The 18,927-nt window shown below is 42.1% G+C and overlaps 3 protein-coding genes across 4 annotated transcripts; all 3 read left to right on the top strand.

The window, feature by feature from the left end:
* Positions 1-1,062: 1,062 nt before the first annotated feature.
* On the top strand, positions 1,063-7,755 carry slc2a11b (solute carrier family 2 member 11b). 2 transcript variants are annotated; one of them, XM_029829701.1, is made up of 12 exons: positions 1,063-1,181; positions 4,099-4,197; positions 4,397-4,557; positions 4,627-4,751; positions 4,852-4,981; positions 5,056-5,204; positions 5,492-5,676; positions 5,773-5,883; positions 5,988-6,089; positions 6,696-6,771; positions 6,858-6,985; positions 7,125-7,755. In XM_029829701.1, the coding sequence occupies exons 1-12, from the start codon at positions 1,143-1,145 to the stop codon at positions 7,317-7,319; spliced, it is 1,500 nt and encodes a 499-aa protein (XP_029685561.1). In that variant the 5' UTR covers positions 1,063-1,142; the 3' UTR covers positions 7,320-7,755. The 2 variants fall into 2 exon arrangements, with proteins under 2 accessions (XP_029685561.1, XP_029685560.1); XM_029829700.1 differs by lacking the exon at positions 1,063-1,181 and adding an exon at positions 2,512-2,656.
* A 902-nt stretch (positions 7,756-8,657) lies between these two features.
* On the top strand, positions 8,658-14,460 carry rbm19 (RNA binding motif protein 19). Its single transcript, XM_011615772.2, has 24 exons — positions 8,658-8,801; positions 8,884-9,066; positions 9,148-9,270; positions 9,394-9,435; positions 9,520-9,766; positions 10,127-10,392; positions 10,475-10,534; positions 10,629-10,707; positions 10,787-10,858; positions 11,063-11,269; positions 11,340-11,470; positions 11,553-11,680; positions 11,746-11,842; positions 12,025-12,135; positions 12,236-12,436; positions 12,531-12,606; positions 12,693-12,835; positions 12,923-12,983; positions 13,257-13,336; positions 13,408-13,463; positions 13,640-13,756; positions 13,837-13,942; positions 14,049-14,169; positions 14,261-14,460. Exons 1-24 carry the CDS (start codon positions 8,766-8,768, stop codon positions 14,341-14,343), a joined length of 2,826 nt encoding a protein of 941 aa, XP_011614074.2. The 5' UTR covers positions 8,658-8,765; the 3' UTR covers positions 14,344-14,460.
* A 63-nt stretch (positions 14,461-14,523) lies between these two features.
* plbd2 (phospholipase B domain containing 2) lies at positions 14,524-18,846 on the top strand. Its single transcript, XM_003974996.3, has 12 exons — positions 14,524-14,772; positions 15,269-15,362; positions 15,437-15,595; positions 15,689-15,789; positions 15,891-16,105; positions 16,289-16,383; positions 16,475-16,635; positions 17,007-17,102; positions 17,192-17,263; positions 17,563-17,715; positions 17,807-17,969; positions 18,054-18,846. The coding sequence occupies exons 1-12, from the start codon at positions 14,552-14,554 to the stop codon at positions 18,222-18,224; spliced, it is 1,701 nt and encodes a 566-aa protein (XP_003975045.2). The 5' UTR covers positions 14,524-14,551; the 3' UTR covers positions 18,225-18,846.
* The last annotated feature ends 81 nt before the right edge of the window (positions 18,847-18,927 follow it).

Genomic DNA, 18,927 nt, shown 5'->3' on the forward strand with positions numbered 1-18,927 from the left:
GGAGTAATGCTCGCGTTACCAGTGGGGGCAGTGTTATGATCTGGGGCAGCTGCAGTGGGTCAGGTGGCAACGTTCTGTTCTAAGGTCAGCTGACTACCTGAATATACCGGCTAGCCAGGCCTTTCCATCAAATTTATCTTCCCCGTGACACCCACATTCCAAAGCCAGGATATGTGGGGCTCACGTGGTGAATGAGTAGTTCAGGGAGCATCAGACACTTTATCGGCAGTCGTCTACCAGGAAATTTAACAGCTCTTCAGGCTTCCATCAGCTGATGTGCAACTTTATACGTGAAGCATGAATTTGATGAATGGGCCCAGTGACCTGAACACCACTCAAGACAAAGCTACAATAGTATTCCTAGTGTTTCCTTAGACATCCTGGTGTTGCGTAACAGCCACGGACCAGTCCCCTTGTCTCACCAAAGCTCCAGTAATGTCAGGTTGGTTTCCATGACACTTCTTTTATTCTTTTGCCATTATCCGTTTTTGACCTGCAGCGACATCTTGGTGACTGCGTGAGTGATAACTGCTGCAGCGTCTAAAGAATCTCCTGGTTTATTGGGACGGACGCCCTGAGCTGTGAATCACATGAACCTCCCGAAGCTGCAGATCACATGCACACCTTTCTAATGTCCCATTGTGGAGCAGCTTTATGAACTTTCAATAAAGATAACATCATCACATGCTGTCTGAGGCGGAATGAGTCGGCACTATAATAACTATTCCACATCCCTTATTTTATCATATCAGAGGTAAACTTTAACGTCAGTGACCCAAGTGCTGCAGGAGCAGGTTGGCAGCGTGTGTGTGTGTGTGTGTGTGTGTGTGTGTGCGGGGGGGGGGTCATCAGAGTGTATGACATCTGTCTCAAAGTGTGATCATCTATATAAGCTTCATGCCACAATCACTTTGCACTGTTTAGAGATGGAAACAAGAACAGGATTGGGGGCTGTAATAACATAAATGCGTCAGTATTTAAGTCCCCCCCCACCACCACCACCACCGCCGCCCTAGGGGTTAGAGTTAAAAGGATCATATGCTTCACCAACCACTAATCCACCACCATACAAGAGTTTCAGATTAGACGGTGCCTCCATCCCAAATGCTTTAGTCACACTTAATTTTACTGGCGTTTCAAAAATGAATTTGAACCAGGAATCTTTACAGCCCAAGAGAGAGGTGAGCTGTTCGCTTATTTGTATCACTCAAGTCTGAGTTGCTTTTGTTCCGATCCATGCGGCGGTCCTATCACATCATCTGTCATGCCTGCAGAGATTAGAGTCTACAGAATGTTTATTGGGCAGGATTACTATTCAGTCTTTTTTAAAAACTATACTAAACTATACTAACTAAAAACTATCTAACAACATCAGTTTTTTGCATATGGTTTAACTTTCCATGACTTTTCATAGTTTTGATCTTTTGGGATTTTTCAAGTGGTGTTAAGTCCTCATTTCCATGTTTTGTATTGGTGCAGCTGTAAATAAAATCTTTTATTTAAATGAGGAAAAGAGACACAACTGGTCTGGCCCGGCACCTGGATTTTGCATTTGGTTTTGACCTGTTTTGCAACACAACAGGTTGTGTGTTTACTGATTTAGTGATGCCGTAGAACTATCAAAATATCTCCCCAACTCTCAGATGGGTTTTGGCAGAAGTTCAGCATCACATGCTGAATGGCGACCGAGCAGAAGCAATAGTGAGAAAGCCTGATGGAGCCTCAGATCTGATCCCATTAACAGAGGGGCGCAGATATAAGTAGTGACCCTGAACACACCACAAACTCTTTAGTGGAATCCACTTCTAATATCAAATATCATAACATTCAAGAACTTTGTGGATATAAGTTGTTTTGCAGCAGTTTTGAATTGCATTTAAACTGTACTTCAGCATCCATCCATCCATCCATCCACCCACCCATCCATCCATCCACCCATCCATCCATCCACCCACCCATCCATCCATCCACCCATCCATCCATCCACCCATCCATCCATCCATCCATACATCCATCCATCCAACCATCCATCCATCCATCCATCCATCCACCCACCCACCCACCCACCCATCCATCCATCCACCCATCCATCCACCCATCCATCCACCCATCCATCCATCCATCCATCCATCCATCCATACATCCATCCTCTACACCTTACCCTTACACACAGGGTGACGGCCAGTGGAGCTGGAGCCACCAGCAGCCAGAATAATCCAACCATTCATGCTCTCATTCACACCTGAAGGCAACAGAGTCACTCATTTGTTAGCATTCTTTAAAAAAGGAGACAAATACAAAGCAAAAGAATCCAGCCTCAGGGCCGTTAATGGGCCGTTAATGAGCCGTTCAGCGTTCTACGCTGAGGCAACATTTTTCTACTGTTACAAATCCATCAATTTCACACTATAATGTGGAGGGGTTTCTGCTCCCAGCAGTTATGGAAATAGGTTACAACAGTTCAATTGTACAGACTGGTCAGTCCTCGTGATGAAGTCATCCTCCCGTCAGATTTAAGATCCCTGAGAGCAAACACAGTATAGACCGACCTGGACCAAACACTGAGCTCAGCTGCAGCGACAAAATGCCAAAGGATGTGGGGGAAGAATATCAGCCGCTGCTTGTTAAAGAACCCAAAGCTGGAAAGAGGCCCAAGGTAGGTGGCGGACTTCAGAGTGCTTTCACACCTGAGAACCACAAAGCTCCGGGACTGACTGCACTTCTCCGTTGATGCACTTGCTCTCGCCAGCTTGGTCTCGTTCTTTACCAAGTTTTTCAATGTAAACTTTAGCTCCCTGATCCGACCCCAAAGTTGACATTGAATATTTTGTATATGTGAGAAATATTAAAAAGGGAGGCATCAACTCATTATGTTAATATTTCGTGTTGTACAGTAGATGCTTGGTTGTTGGCAGGATCGTCTGAGCCGTTGTTAGTTTTGGCTGTTGTGGAGCCGGTTGCAGCTGGTTGCCAGTTAGCGTGATTGTGGCATCCGCGTTATCACCATCACTGCTGTTCCGGCTGAATGGGCACTCAGATTATTTGAAACTCAATTATCCGGTGTTTTTTCCCCTCTCCTTTCGCGCTTGGCTGCATGAGCCAGGTTACGCTTGCAACCAATGTCAAACAGCGGCGAGTGTTTTTAATAATTAATAATTTAGTAAATTTTTCTTTGATTTCTGAAATGTTTCATTTGCATCAGCTCAACCCCTGAACTAGAAGGCTCAGGGGTCGCTCTTTAGTGTGCAGACGTATCCAAGGCAACCAAACATGGTCCAGATCAGTGAATTCAGCCTTTAGTCACTGATCAGTTAAAGATTAAAGGTTACCCGAGCGTATGTACATTCTCCATTATAGGGTTTATTTGTCACACATGATGAGGTTTGTACAGAAACACTCAAATAGCAAATTTGTGAGATGAACATGTGACGACTAATAACAAGAATACTACATGTAACCTGATTTATGGGCTCATCGTTAATATTCAAACAGCTCTGTATTTAATATATTCTGACAACCCGCTGGCTGGAATGTGAGCAACAGGGAACGTTATAATTCTGCTCTATTAAACGGAACTTTTTGAAACCCGTCTTTAATCTTGGCCAACGGTGGTGGATCCATTCGCAGCAGTTCTCAATTTTCCTCTTTGAGGAAGCCGCTTAAATCTCTAGATCATCTGTAACATGTGGGCCTTGACTAAAGGCCCTGAGGAGGAAATAAATCTCTACTTCAGCATGAAGCGAAACGTGCGCGCACCCATCCCAACTGGTGCCGGCGTACTGGACGTACAATCTGTAACTGGGTGGAGAGGGACCCATTTGAGAACAGCTTTTCTTGCCTTCTCTTGCTTCTGTGGTTCTTTCCTTCTTCATCACAACAGCTTTTTCTTCAGTCCAAACCTCTGAAATCATGACAGATACAATGGAAGCACAGTCCAGTTTCTTCTGAGGGTACAGTGGGTGTGAAAGTGCTCGTGTCGTGTTGTGTCTGCCTGTCTGTCTGTCTGTCTGTCTGTCTGTCTGTCTGTCTGTCTGTCTGTCTGTCTGTCTGTCTGTCTGTCTGTCTGCCCAAGTGTTGGTTATCTCTGCTTTGTTGCAGGTTCCAAACAGAACTCTTCTGCTCGCCGGATGTGCTGCTTGTATTGGAGGAACCTTCCAGTACGGCTACAACGTGTCGGTCATCAACGCACCCACGAAGGTGAACGTGATTAGTGTCTGTCGGCTCCTGCAGGAGAGAGGGGAAGGCCCACGTGATTTATGATTTGACAGTAATGCTACTTTCCCAAAGTGGGACAAATAGTCATTAAAGTGACATTTGCAGGTAAAACGTGATCATAACAAAGTCCGAGATCGTGATTCGGGATGATGAACATGCACTTTGTGCTGTTGGTCTCCAGTATGTGCAGGACTTTGTCAACCAAACCTGGCTTGAGCGTTACAACACCATCATATCAGAAAGTGGCCTCACCCTCATTTGGTCCACTATCGTGTCCATTTTCACCATCGGAGGCCTGATCGGGGTAACAGTTGGTGGGACCTTGTCTGTGAAAATTGGGAGGTGAGAGGAGAATAAACTATAATAAACTCGTGGAACATCATCGCTAAGGTCTCTGTTGTAACGTTCCAGGAAAGGGACCCTGTTGGCCAATAATATATTTGCACTGACGGCTTCTCTGCTGATGGGTTTAAGCTACACGACCGGATTATTCGAACTACTCATCATTGGCCGACTTTTAATTGGAATAAATGCAGGTGAAAATTACAGAAATACAAAAAAAAATGTCCACATGAAACTGACTTTGTGAAAGCTTCAGTTAAAAGTGAAAGATCTGAAGATGTTCTCACTTTTCAGGCATCGGCCTTTGTGTTCAGCCGATGTACCTAATTGAAATAGCGCCGACGGTGCTCCGAGGCACCATGGGAATGGGCACCTCTATTTTCATCACCGCTGGCATCTTGATCGGACAAGTGGTTGGCCTCCAGTACGCACGTGGAATGATTTTCAGGCAATATCCAAACTTTTCCTGAGCCACTAAATTGTGATATGATTTGACAGAGAGCTCCTGGGGAGAGAGGAGTTCTGGCCCATTCTGGTGTCCACTTCATGTATCCCTGCACTCCTGCAGCTGGTCACGCTGCCCTGGTTCCCTGAGAGTCCACGCTACATGTTCATCGACCGAGGAGACGAGGAGGGATCTAAAAAAGGTCACCTGCAAACACTGGCCTGTGTGGTGTTTAGACTCTTCGGATGAATCCAAAGTTTTAAAAGCTGCTGCCTCAGTTTGTCGTCTTAAGCGACTCAGCCTTGAGGTTTTGGTGGGTCGAGCATGTGATGCCGCTCCTTTTTCAAGCAACTAATGTGAGAAGAAAGTAATTATATGCAGCTGGATTCTTTTTTTTAAAAACACACCCTGCAGCCTGATCAAATATGGAGACGATCATGTGTGGATAATACACCTAGGAACCAAAGTGTGTCATGTGCTTTCCTTTAGCCCTGAGGAAACTGCACGGCCATTCCTGGAATCAGGAATGGGATGACATCTTTAAGGAGAAGGATAACCTGGAGGGCTTCTGTGCCAAGAAGCCATGGGAGCTCTTAAGGGATCGCAGCCTACGCTGGCAGCTGTTGACCATCGTGCTGCTCAACTCGGCACAGCAGCTGAACGGCATCAACGCGGTACGTAGACGCCGCAGGGGCGGCCCTGTTCTTCTTTAAGACAGAGGACACCACCGGTGCTTAGCAATTCCTGTGTTTTTGTGTGTTTCCCTTTAGATTTACTTCTATGCAAGTTACCTGTTCAAAGAATCAGGCATCCCTGCTGAGAGGATCCCATACGTGACCATTGGCACCGGTGCCTGTGAATGCATCACCGCATTAACGTGTGTAAGTGTTGGCGCTGTGGATGATATTCATGTTCTTCTCTATAAGTCGTCCCAGAGGGACCGACCTCAGAGGCCCCTGGTGATGGTGGGTTGTGCTTCTTGCAGGGGATGCTCATCGAATCTCTGGGAAGGAGGGTCCTCATCATGGGGGGCTACACTTTGATGAGCATCTGCTGTGTTTTATTCACCGTGGCCCTCACTTTCCAGGTAATTCATTTGTATACAGCAGCATGTCCAAAGTCCGGCCCGGGGGCCAATCACGGCCCGCAGTAAGATTTCCTACGGCCCGCAACTTCAGTCTTACAATGTATTATTTATGGCCCGCTGGCACTAACAGAATAAATAAATCACTAAAATGTAATTCCTCCTTTCTTGTAGATCTTGTAAAAGACAAGAGCAAAATTTACTTGTTTTAAACTTGAATGATAACAGACAACTTTGCATTACATTTATCAAACTCATGGAAACTTTAGGTATTCCATACAGTTCAGTGTTCAATGTTATCTGACTCTCCAGATATGAATTAAAGGCAGAACTGTGTTTTTAGAGTTGTTCACGTCTGCCTGAGTGGCTTATATTTGGTTACACTGCCATTTGAAAAATAAAGAGAATTGTGACAATGAAAATTGTTTTATAATAGTGTACATTTGCATGTAACTTTTCTGGTTAAAAAAACATCAGAAGGATCTACTGGCCCCCGGGCATCTTCACGTTATCAAATCTGGCCCTTTTTGCTAAAAGTTTGGACACCCCTGGTATACAGTGTCAGTTCACTTGACATGCATGACTACACACTCGTCTTCCTTCCCCCAGGCGGCCAGTCCTGTCATTCCTTACATCAGCATGGCCTGTGTCTTTGCTTTTATCCTCAGCTTCGGTTTAGGCCCGGGTAAGGAACCAGAGTATTTTTTTGGTTTGAGTCCCTCAAACCAGCTGCTGCTGCTGGTTCCTCATGCACTTCCTCCCTCCATGCAGGTGGAGTGACAAACATCTTGACCACTGAGCTCTTCACTCAGACGGCGCGGCCGGCTGCGTATGTTATCGCAGGGTCGGTGAATTGGCTCAACTTCTTCTTCATCGGCCTGGTCTTCCCTTTCATTGTGGTAGGTGTCTGGAGAAATCGATGGTGGAAATGTTTATGTCCCAGATTTGTTTCATCTCTATGTTCCTCCTGCTGATTATAATCTAAATCTGTGTCCAGCTGGTTCTTGAAAGTGTGTTTTCCCTTCTTTCATTGCACAGACCGGGCTTCAGCAGTACTGTTTCCTGGTGTTCTTGGTCATCTGCTCCTTAACGGCGACCTACATTTTCTTCATCATTCCCGAGACCAAGAACAAAACATTCCTGGAAATCCAGAATGAGTTCCGCTCCTTCCGTAAGAGCAACTCCTGCCACACTGATGGCGTCAGCGCAACACTGATATCGACCTCTATGTGATTGTGCATAGTTTCAGGTCCAGACCTGGAATTTTTGTATCTATTTCACAATCACGAATGTATTCAACAAGTGTCCCACTGTCACATGAAAGAAAACACAACCATGATGGATGATGAACATCAAATAAATCAAAATTATTTTTTCAGAGTTGCATTCTAATAAGTGTTTCTCTTTTTCCACCAACAAAGTTTTTTACTTACTGGTTTTTACGAGTTTATTTTCCAACAGTTGTTGACCAATCTAAAAACCTTATCCTGATATTTCAGCTTCTGATGTTTTATATGAATGAATATTTATTCATTAATATAGTTTATTTTATTTATGATGTTTTATTTTCATATTGTTTGAGAAAGGCACAGATGGAATAAGAGCTGATACTTGTTGTTTAACAGTTCGTGTTTAAAAAATAAAGATACTATGCTTATGTCACAATAAATATTCTCTCCATGCAGAGTGTACTAACAAATATTTTTAGAAGAAAGAAAAATTAAAGAGGCCTGACACAAAAACATCATCTTCATTCAATCACAACATAAACAAGGACATTTAGGAGTGTGATGAACAAGTATCTATTCAGTCCCCCATAGTGTTGATAGAGAGCCACTGGATTATCCATGAGTTACAGGTGAAGAGCTGAATTTCACCGCGTTAAAGCAAACATGATGCACTCATAAAGCAGCCAGAGCTTGGTAAACATTTACAAGAAAATGAAGTCATTCGGCCACAGTAATCACTCCAAACAGTAGTACACCCCTCCAGCCTGTGCCTCAAATTCTTGATATAATCAGCTTATCTCAACCAACACTGTGACCAGTGGTTTGTGAACAATAGGATTAGAGTACATTTCTTTCTTCACCTCAAATTCCTTTCTTTTTTTTGACGATAATATGATTTGTGTGAATACATTTTGGTCAGATATAACTCAAAATAAGTAAGGAATATTCTTAGCCTTGCGTGGAAGCTTATCAGTGAAACAAATCGCCAGAAGATATTACATTTAACAATCTACCTAATGCAAGATGCTGGATCAAATAAAATTAAACTACTAAGTTACTATCAACATCACAGCAAGATTTTGGGTTGCCTTTACAAATATTTCTTGGACAGTGCTTGTGTTTTTTTTTTAACATTTGGTTCCTGGCTTCACACAATATGAAATATTAACTAGTGAAACAGTGGTGAGTGGTGAGTATGATGATGAATAGGGACAAATGTGAAGACGATGTAGCGTTCCAGTGCAGGTTTTACACTAGATCTTAGTCTACATACTTCTCTCCAGCAGGTGGCGGTAATAACCCTTAGTATAGATACAAGTCAAGAAGAAGAAGAAAAAGGCTCCTCCCACATATAATAATGGCGACGTAGTTGAGTGTCCATGCGTGTTTGTTGACATATATTTAAACGTCAAGATTAAGTTATATCACTGCTATTACAATAATTTTAACGATGTCAAGACTCATCGTTAAAAATCTTCCCAATGGGGTAAGTTATCCGAGCGAATCTCGAACACCCACTAAAGATAAATTCAGTTTGATCCACCTGTAAACGTGAATGTTTTCTGCAGATGAAGGAGGAGAGGTTCAAGTCGATGTTTGCTGCCTTTGGTACCGTGACAGACTGTTCTCTCAAATTCACGAAGGACGGGAAATTCCGCAAGTTTGGCTTTGTGGGATTTAGATCGGAGGAAGAAGCGAACAGAGCTCTGGCACAATTAAACAAGAGTTTTGTGGACACGTCAAGAGTGACGGTATATAACAGTTATCTGATCATTGTTGGTGTCGTTACCTTTTGTTTCTGTTTCTGTTCTGACTGTTTCCAACCTGTCTAGGTGGAGATATGTAAAGCCTTTGGAGATCCGACCAAAGCAAAAGCCTGGAGCAAACATTCGCAGGTGTCACCCACTGACAAACCCTCCACTAACCTCAACCCTGCTCACACTGACAGCAAGAAGGTGCCCAAATACACGAAAAGCTGTTTTGTTTTGTTTTTAAATTTCAACAACCTTTTAATAGCGTTTATATTTTTTCCTGATAATGCAATTTCAAAAGCTAACACATTTTCTTTCTATCTTCAGAAAAATAAACAGAAAAAGGAAACCAGCAGTACACTTTTAAACGTGAGTAAATATCTATGTTAGTACCAATTCTGGATACGGTTTAAAATCAATTGTTTCTTTGACATGTCAAATCTGATTTTTCAGCTGGAGGAGGATCAGGAATTTAAAGAGTTTTTGTCAGTACATCAGAGAAGAGACCAAGCACCAACCTGGACGAATGACACTGTACAAACATCTGCTGCTGTTGGCATTCAACTAAAGAGTCAATGCAAGAAGGATGTCTCAGATGATTACCTCAACTTTGATTCTGACGACTCTGATGTTGCGGAAGAAGATGAACAAGCTGAAGAAGATGATGATGCAGAAGATGATAATGATGATGACGGTGAAGGTTGGTAATGGTGATCCATACGTTCACCTATAAGTTCATCTGCACATGAATCAACTACCCTTATTCTGACAGTCAGGAAGGCTTCCTGATTGGCTGACTGCATTTCTACCACTTCTGCTGTTTTATTTAATAACTTTTAATTTTAAATACAGAAAATATCATATTTAAGAATGTGTATTTGCAGCTATATCGTTTTCAAAGTAAGTTTTCTTAACTAACTTGTGATGCATGAGATAAGAACTTAAATAAATGTGCAGTACTAACAAAGGTCTGTCAAAATACTGTCAGCATGATTATATAATTAATTGTTATAATTTATTGATTTTAGTGACAACCTTTTTAATGCCTTGTTCCTTTTAGGTACCAATAAAGGAGCACTGACATCTGGTTTATCAGATATGGATTATCTGCGCTCTAAGGTGGCACAGACTGTTAACACCCTGGAGGAAGAAGAGGGGAAGAGTGATGGTGAAGAAGAGCAGGAGGAGGAGGAGGGTGATGAGGATCCCATCCTTCTGCAGCACACAGACAGTGCCTATGAGAGTGGTGAAAACTCATCAAAGGCCAAAACCCCTGTTCTCTGTAAGACAAAGGAGAGCAAGATAAAAAAATCTGAAAAACAAGAGGTGTGCCCCATTAATAACAATTGCACAGAGGTACTGTGTTTCTTCTTCACATGCATTTCACGTTTGACATGTTTTCCTGCAGCTGGAACCAGCGACAGCATTCACTGTGAAGTTACGAGGAGTCCCGTTCAACGTGAAAGAGGTGATCACAAAAGGGCGGCTGGCCTTGAAAGTCATCATTTTGATTTGGTATTATTCTGCACATTTTGCACTTTCTGACTCGGTTTTTATGACAGCTACAAATTCGAGAGTTCATGACCCCTCTGAAGCCAGCAGCAATCCGAATCGGAAAGAATGACAGTGGAAATCGAACAGGTAGGTTATTGTTTTGTTGAATGATAGAGCTTTAGAGTTCTTTAGATATTTTTCTCAGCACAGTGTTGATATTCTTCAGGATATGTGTATGTGGACTTACACTCCGCGGAACAAGTGGAAGCAGCCTTGAAGAAGAATAAAGACTACATTGGTGACAAAGAGCACATGCACTGCATGTCTTATATTTGAAATCATTTAGTGCATATTACAGAATAAAATACAAAGAGCAAATATATTTTATGCATAACAGACATCAAGTAACTATTGGACCTTCTTAAGTAAGATACTTGGTGTTGAAATTAATAGATGAATAGCAAGTGGTTTCTCCAGTAATCCTGTAAATGTGGGGTTTCAGGTGGGCGCTACATTGAGGTTTTCCGCGTGGACAACTCTGAGAAAGCCAAGAGAGACAAAAGGGACAGAGAGGTCGACAGGAACTTCACCAGGACTCTGAAGGAAGATGAAGAAGAGGAAGATGTTGCAGAGTCGGGCCGACTGTTCGTCAGAAACCTCCCCTACACCTGCACCGAGGAAGAGCTCAAAGAGCTGTTTGCCAAACATGGTCAGAAAAGAACTGACAAGAATGTTTTCAAAAATGCTCTCTTTTTTAATCTGTGTTACTTTTTTAAAAGGACCTTTGTCGGAGCTGCACTTTCCTATTGACAGTTTAACCAAGAAGACTAAAGGATTTGCTTTTATAACATATATGATACCAGAAAATGCAGTGGCAGCTCTGGCTCAGCTGGATGGACATGTATTTCAGGTAACAGTGACATAAAAAAATATATGTTTCTGATTTGAAGTGTAAAATTGTCACACCGCAAATGAAAAACTGTTTTCATCAGGGCAGGATGCTTCACCTGCTTCCCTCCACAGTCAAGAAGGAAAAGACAGACCCTTCGGATGCTGGGGCTCCCGGCTCTTCTTCATACAAACGACAAAAAGATGCTAAAACTAAAGCTTTGAGTTCCAAGTATGTAGATTCCTACAGGAGTATTAATTTCTGACAATTGAACTTACTTAATGCGTCCTTTTTAGTTCCCACAATTGGAACACTTTATTTCTGGGCACCAATGCAGTGGCTGATGCCATCGCGGAAAAATACAACACGACAAAAAGCCAAGTTCTTGACCACGTGAGCCACCACACATCTTATTCCTCTACATATTATCAGTTTTTCTTTTCCTTCTTTAATCATAAATCATCCCCATGATCTTTCTCTGGACTATCAAAGCGCAACAGTCAGCAATTCTTACAGGAAATAATTGGGTATAACTTTAGTATCCACACTATTGAACGCCTGCTTTGATTTTGCAGGAGTCAAAGGGAAGTATTGCAGTGAGGATGGCGTTGGGAGAGACACAGATTGTTCAGGAGACCCGGCAGTTTCTACTAGCCAACAGTGTCTGCTTGGACTCCTTTAGCCAGGTGTGTGATGTGATCTGAACGAATTCTGTCAGAATCATCTAAAAAGAAGAGAATCTCCCAGTGATTCTCAGCTGTTTCCTCATGTACCGGGTGTGTACAGGCTGCAGCACCGCGGAGCACAACAGTGATCCTGGTGAAGAACCTTCCAGCAGGAGTGGCGTCGTCAGAGTTGGAGGAGCTGTTCTCAGCCCACGGCTCTTTGGGCCGAGTGCTGCTGCCACCCTCGGGACTCACGGGCATCGTAGAATTCCTCGAGCCGACCGAGGCCAAACGAGCTTTCACTCGACTGGCGTACAGCAAGGTGCGCTGAACGTCTGACATACAGTGGATCCATAAAGGCAGAACGTGGGTAATAAGATTCCATTTAAACACGTTTCTGTATGTGACAACTGCAGTTCCAACATGTGCCACTGTATTTGGAGTGGGCGCCTGGGGACGTGTTTGTGGCAGCCAAACAAGAACAAGAATCAGGTAACGTCCCAATGCTTAACAGCCAGCTGTAGTTATAGAGCTTTTCAACCGATGGGAACATTTGGTTCTGTCTCATTGAGTAACAGGAAAGGATGAAGGACTGATGGAGGAGGAGGAGAAGAAGAATGTCGAGGAGGAGGAGGAGGAGCAGGAGGAAGAATCTTCACCTGGTTCGACGCTTTTCATTAAGAATCTTAATTTCAGCACAACAGAGGAGACACTGCAGGAGGTACTGAGATTCATGGCCACGAGCCTGAGATTCTACATGAGACTTCTTTTTTGTGTGGTGTTAACCTGGTTTATTATTTCAATACAGACATTTTCCAAATGTGGGAAGGTGAAATCCTGCTCGGTTTCCAAGAAAAAGGATAAATCAGGTGGGGATCAGTTGCATTACGCATATAGTACCTAAAATACATTAGTGGTAAAACCATTCTTTGTCAGTTGTAATGAAATACTGAGGGGTTAGACTCTTGACAGTCTTCAATTACTCTAAAGCTCCTAAAGTTGAAAGGTCGTCAAATTAAATGGTCGCAACAATTAAAAGCTAACTGGCAGATTTTTTGTGAAACCTCTTAAATTAAAATTTACCATTAAATTCATTATATTGTGTGTAGAAGCTGAAGAGATGCTTTCTTTTTATTCCCCAGGAAAATCTTTGTCCATGGGTTACGGTTTTGTTCAGTACCATAAAGCAGAGGCAGCGCAGAAAGCCCTCAGACAGCTACAGGTTCCTCTATTCCTCTATCACATGTATGTTTGTTATTTGTTTGTTTGGCTAATGCCTGTTCTTTCCCCCAGCATTGTAGTGTGGATGGTCACCAGTTGCAGTTAAAGATTTCAGAGCGAGCAACCAGGTATGAGATTTTTGACTTTAGGAAATTTTCTTTAAATAAATTCACAATGAAGAGTTTTACCAATAAACGTTCATATCCTAATGGAGAGGACGCTTCATTATGAGGCCAGATCCAAACACCAGTTACAGGTCAAGGGGTTATAAAATGTTGACTGGGCATTTGGCTCCACTACACAGGAAAACTGAGGTGTCAAGCAAGAAGAAGCAAGTCGGAAAGAAACAGACAGGAACCAAAATCCTAGCGCGCAACATACCCTTCCAAGCCTCAGTCAGGGAACTTCGAGAACTTTTCTGGTACCTGGCACATAAACACACGTGTTCTGCCTGAGCTAACAGCGATGTTAATAATATAATACCTTCTTCTGTCATTTTAGTACATTTGGAGAATTAAAGACGGTTCGTCTCCCAAAAAAGGCTGCTGGTTCCGGGAACCACAGAGGATTCGGTTTTATCGACTTTGTCACCAAACATGATGCTAAGGTTTGTTTTAATCGGCTTTTATCTGTTTTTTGGGGTTTTTTTATCAAATGAAATCCTCAGAATGCACCTTATGAACATGAATGTTGTCCCTCTGTTTTTGCTATAGAAAGCTTTTGATGCGCTCTGCCACAGCACACATCTGTACGGCAGACGCCTCGTGTTGGAGTGGGCTGATGCTGAGGAAACTGTCGAGGCGCTGAGACGAAAAACAGCTGATCATTTCCACGGTAGATCTGCCATTCTCTATTTAGTCTGATATTTAATGGAGCTTTTTGCTTAACTTGCGTTTTTTTATATTTCTCATTCTCGTAATATCAGTGGCCAGTAAGAAGCAGAGAAAGACGGAGGTGATGGAGGGAATCCTGGAGGCAATGGAAACAGTGGAGAAAGGACCCGACTGAGTTCCTGCGGGGTTAACGACATACTTCTAATTTGTGTTTCCAAGTTTTAAAATTGCATTTCTGTGTAAACTGGTATTTTACATATTAAAAGTCGTACGTTTTCTGTACTGTCATGAATCTCTGATTTGTTATTTGAACGGTAACCGGATGTACTTTTATTTTGTAGCGTCCCACCTTTATTCTTACTCACCTGACTTCCCTTGTAAACATGGCGGCAGCACGAAAGAGAGTGGTCGCCTTTGGAGGCTTCCCATCATTTTTAAATATCCTGGTGATTTTATCCTCGCTGTGTTCAGTGTTTTCTCTCGTTCGTGCCGAAACACGAAGCGCAGTTATTAATAAACAGAGCGGACAGTTGTCCGTCGTGGACGGTTACAGAGAGGACTTTGTAGCTCTGGCCAAATTCTCTGATGAAATTAAAACAACAGGGTGAGTTGACCGCGTTTTACCGTGACAATGTTGTAAAAATATGCGATTTTATGGTTTTATAACATAATGGCTACGGCGACGAATTTGCTTTAAATGAATAGATTTCTATTACTGTATTATTAGCATGGCGCCAATGAACTAACCTCACTCGTGATTTGTAATTGTTCTTATTGTTTAACGTGTACAATAAGGGGTGGATCGGACCTGCAAAAGTAAAACACAATATGTTTGTGTTAAATAAGGGTAAAATCACGTGAACGGAGAATTGATCCCACAGTCGGGAAGTAAAAGAAAACTTGCAGAGCTCATCAGATAATGAACCCAAGAACCGAAAATGCTGACATCATCAAATCCAAAACCTTTGAAACAAATGTCTTTTTTAGAGGATGCATAACGGCCTTGAGAAGGAGTTCTAATACATCTGCTTCTATCAGACAACTGATGCAAGTGTTGTATCATCTTCCATTTGTCCACTTTGTTTCCTCTTTGTTTCCAGTTGGTCTTTCTTGGAAGTGACGACCAGCAGTCAGTACAATGACAGCATTCAGGCGTACGCCGCTGGTGCCGTGGAAGCTGCAGTTACGTCTCAGGTGCGCCTCGTTCCGCTGCCATGTGTTGCGGAGAAATTACTGCCATCTAAAATCTCCACATGGGTTCATTTTAGCTCATCTATAAACACTGGATGAACACTCTGATGGACTACTGCGGGCCCTTCACAGCTCACAGTGGTTACTGCGAGCGCCTTAAAGATTTCATCAGTATCAACCTGGAGTGGATTCAAGACCAAATAGCGACACAGCCAAATTCACCATACTGGCATCAGGTACATGGGCTTTTAAGGCTCTTTTTTCAGGCACAATAACGTTTCTGATTTTTAATGGTCTGGAAATGAGTTTTTTTGTTTGTTTTCCGTGAGGTGCGTCTGGCACTGCTGCAGCTGAAAGGTCTGGAGGACAGCTACAATGAACAGCTGTCATTTCCAACTGGCCCGTTCTCATTCAACCCATTTGGCTTCATGTAAATGATCATCTCTCTTTTTTAAATAAATGAATCTTGTTTGCTGTTAATAAGATGATAAATTTGCCATCTCACTGTTGTCTCTGTGTTTATTCATCTAGACTTTTCCAGTTAGGTGGAGATCTGGAAGACCTGGAATCAGCTCTGAACAAATCAAGCCAAACCCGTCCTCTTGGATCCGGCTCCTGCTCTGCTCTTATTAAGCTGCTGCCAAACCATAAGGATCTACTAATCTCACACGATACCTGGAACACCTACCAGTCAATGCTGCGCATCATTAAGAAATACATTTTTGCATTTAAAGTTTCCCCAGTAGGTAATTATTTACACACAAATAACTGACTGGTACTCAGAGATCACGGTCAGTCTGACATGATGATAGTTTTATCATAACCAAAAGATTTCTAAAACAAGAAATGTGCAAATTTTGTTTGCTTGTTATGGTGCTGTGAGGATTTTAAAGTATGTTGTAATCACACTTATTGTATATTTATTTCAGATGATAATCCTCTTCCTGGAGGAATTCAGGCATTTTCATCATATCCTGGATCAATCTTCTCTGGAGATGATTTCTATATCCTAAGTAGTGGCTTGGTGAGAACAGAGTCTTCCAAATTGAATGTAAAACATCGTTCCAAACTGCAGAATAACTTGGTACAAGACATGTTTTTACTTGTGTCTTCAGGTTACTTTGGAAACAACCATTGGCAATCATAATCCTGCCCTGTGGAAGTATGTTCATCCAACGGGAACCGTCTTTGAATGGTTGAGGAACATTGTGGCAAATCGACTGGCTGCAACTGGCAACCAGTGGGCAGATATATTCAGCAAGTACAATAGTGGAACGTGAGTTTTATATACACCACCAATGTTATGGACCTGTTTTAGTTCAGATTGGCTGCAGGAGCAGGCTTTGGTTTGCTGTCTGTTGTTTTTGGTTAATTAAGTCACCTTGTGTTGATAAGATTAGAAAAGAATGCGTGAGATTGGACTATGAAATGGAACAGGCGTAAACACGGCCACATGAACAGTCTTTTTGTTTACACAGTATTGATAAGGTCAACGCATGTAAGTGAGAATTCTACATATGTAACATTGAGTATATACCTTCAGTAAGAGTAACATGGATACACAGTAATAAATGACAATATACCGACCAATCTGCTTTTGTGTGTGTTTGTGTGTGTGTGTGTGTGTGTGTGTGTGTGTGTACACAGGTATAACAACCAGTGGATGATCGTGGACTATAATCGCTTTACTCCAGGGCAGACTGGCATAAAGGAAGGACTCTTTGTTGTGCTAGAACAGATTCCGTAAGACTATTTGTAAAAAAAAAAAAAAAAAATTCAGCTTCTCTACTGTTAATGTTGCTGCTTAAACTATTTTACTTACTGTTTTACAGGGGACTCATTGTTAGCACTGACAAAACCCAAGAATTAATGCAGAAGGGATTTTGGGCAAGTTACAATATTCCGTAAGTGTCGCACATATTGGCAGAAACATGCTTTAGTTCATGTCTCTTCTGTGCTTCCATGTGGTGTACATCTGTCTAATGCTCTATTTTTAAGGCCAATTTGATGTTTGATGATTAACGTTTAAGTGCCTCTCTATATCAATTTGTTAATACTTAAACACTTCATCTAAGCTTAAAAATCCATTCATTATTCAACCTATGAACCTAAGGTTTGTTTTAAGTCTTGAATATAATACATGCACCCTAAAGTACTTGCTATATTGTTGGGCTCAGTAGGAGTGTCCTATGTTCATGTCTAGGTACTATGTGGACGTATTTAATGCAAGTGGCTACAATGAACTGGTTGAGAATTTTGGCTCATGGTTCTCCCTGGATCATAATCCTCGAGCTCAGATATTCAGGAGAAACCAGACAACGGTGACAGATGTGGACTCGATGATTCGGCTAATGAGGTTGAGTTTTCCACAGTTTTTATGGAGAATAACTCTGTCTTGGCCTGCATTGATGGTCATTTGTGAAGAGATGTATTTTTCCACTCATCAGGTATAATAATTTCAAAGAAGATCCGTTATCACAGTGTGAAGGCTGTGATCCTCCTGCTAATGGAGAGAATGCTATCTCGGCTCGATCAGACCTGAACCCAGCTAATGGAACATATCCATTTGGTGCCTTAAGACAGAGACAGCATGGAGGAACAGACATGAAGGTTTTTTACACAAATATTTTCTTTGTTTTTCTGTCATTGTGAACATTTTTATCACAGAAAAGTAATGTGTTTGTCCAAATGCAGCTGACCTCCTACAAGATGTTTCGTGATTATGGACTGATAGCTGTAAGTGGACCTACATGGGACCAGGTGCCACCCTTCCAGTGGAGCACCTCCCCATACAAAGACCTGCTGCACATGGGTCACCCGGACACTTGGACATTTAAGCCTATTACAGTCATTTGGACGCCTTAATTATACATTGGAAGAGTATGACAACTATCTTGTCAATTGGTGCAATATGTTATGAGATCGGGAAATTACACTGATTATGTGACATGCCATTAATATTGTTGTTACTGATTCAAGAGAATGATCAACTGGCAGTATTACACTGTTTGTAAAATGGACCCTCTTTAGTTTGTTGTCAGTCTTATTAACGAAACAAAATTACTGTCGCTGTCCTTTTTTAAAAATCAGGTATGCTGTAGCTGTTAAACATTCGAGTAATGCATTAAAATTTACACTCTTTCGCTCACCCAGATGATGCAGTCACGTGACATGCCGTAGAGTCGAACGCTGTCGTAAATAAACACAAATGTCGTGAATGTATCGTTTTCTTCTGAACTTTCGAAGCAAATTTGCACTTCTGTCGCGACCGCCACCTGTTTAACAGCTGGGGACGTTTCAGCGACTACAAAGGTAATTTTTCCTCAGTAAATAGCCAAGATGTTGATCTTTGAATTGTTGCTATTTTATCGAGAATAAATTCTGAACTCAATTGTGGCGTTTAATAGAGTTTGCGGCTTGCTACGGTATTTTTGTGGCGTGACCGTTAATCTGCAATTAAAAGCGGCATTAAAAGTGTAACATTCTCTTAAGCAAGTTATGTTTTATTTGTCCTATGACGACTAATTGTTATGGCTGTTTTGTTTTCGCATTCATGGGCAAAAACGAT

Source organism: Takifugu rubripes, chromosome 21 (genome assembly GCF_901000725.2).
Source record: "Takifugu rubripes chromosome 21, fTakRub1.2, whole genome shotgun sequence".
Taxonomy (NCBI): Eukaryota; Metazoa; Chordata; class Actinopteri; order Tetraodontiformes; family Tetraodontidae; genus Takifugu; species Takifugu rubripes.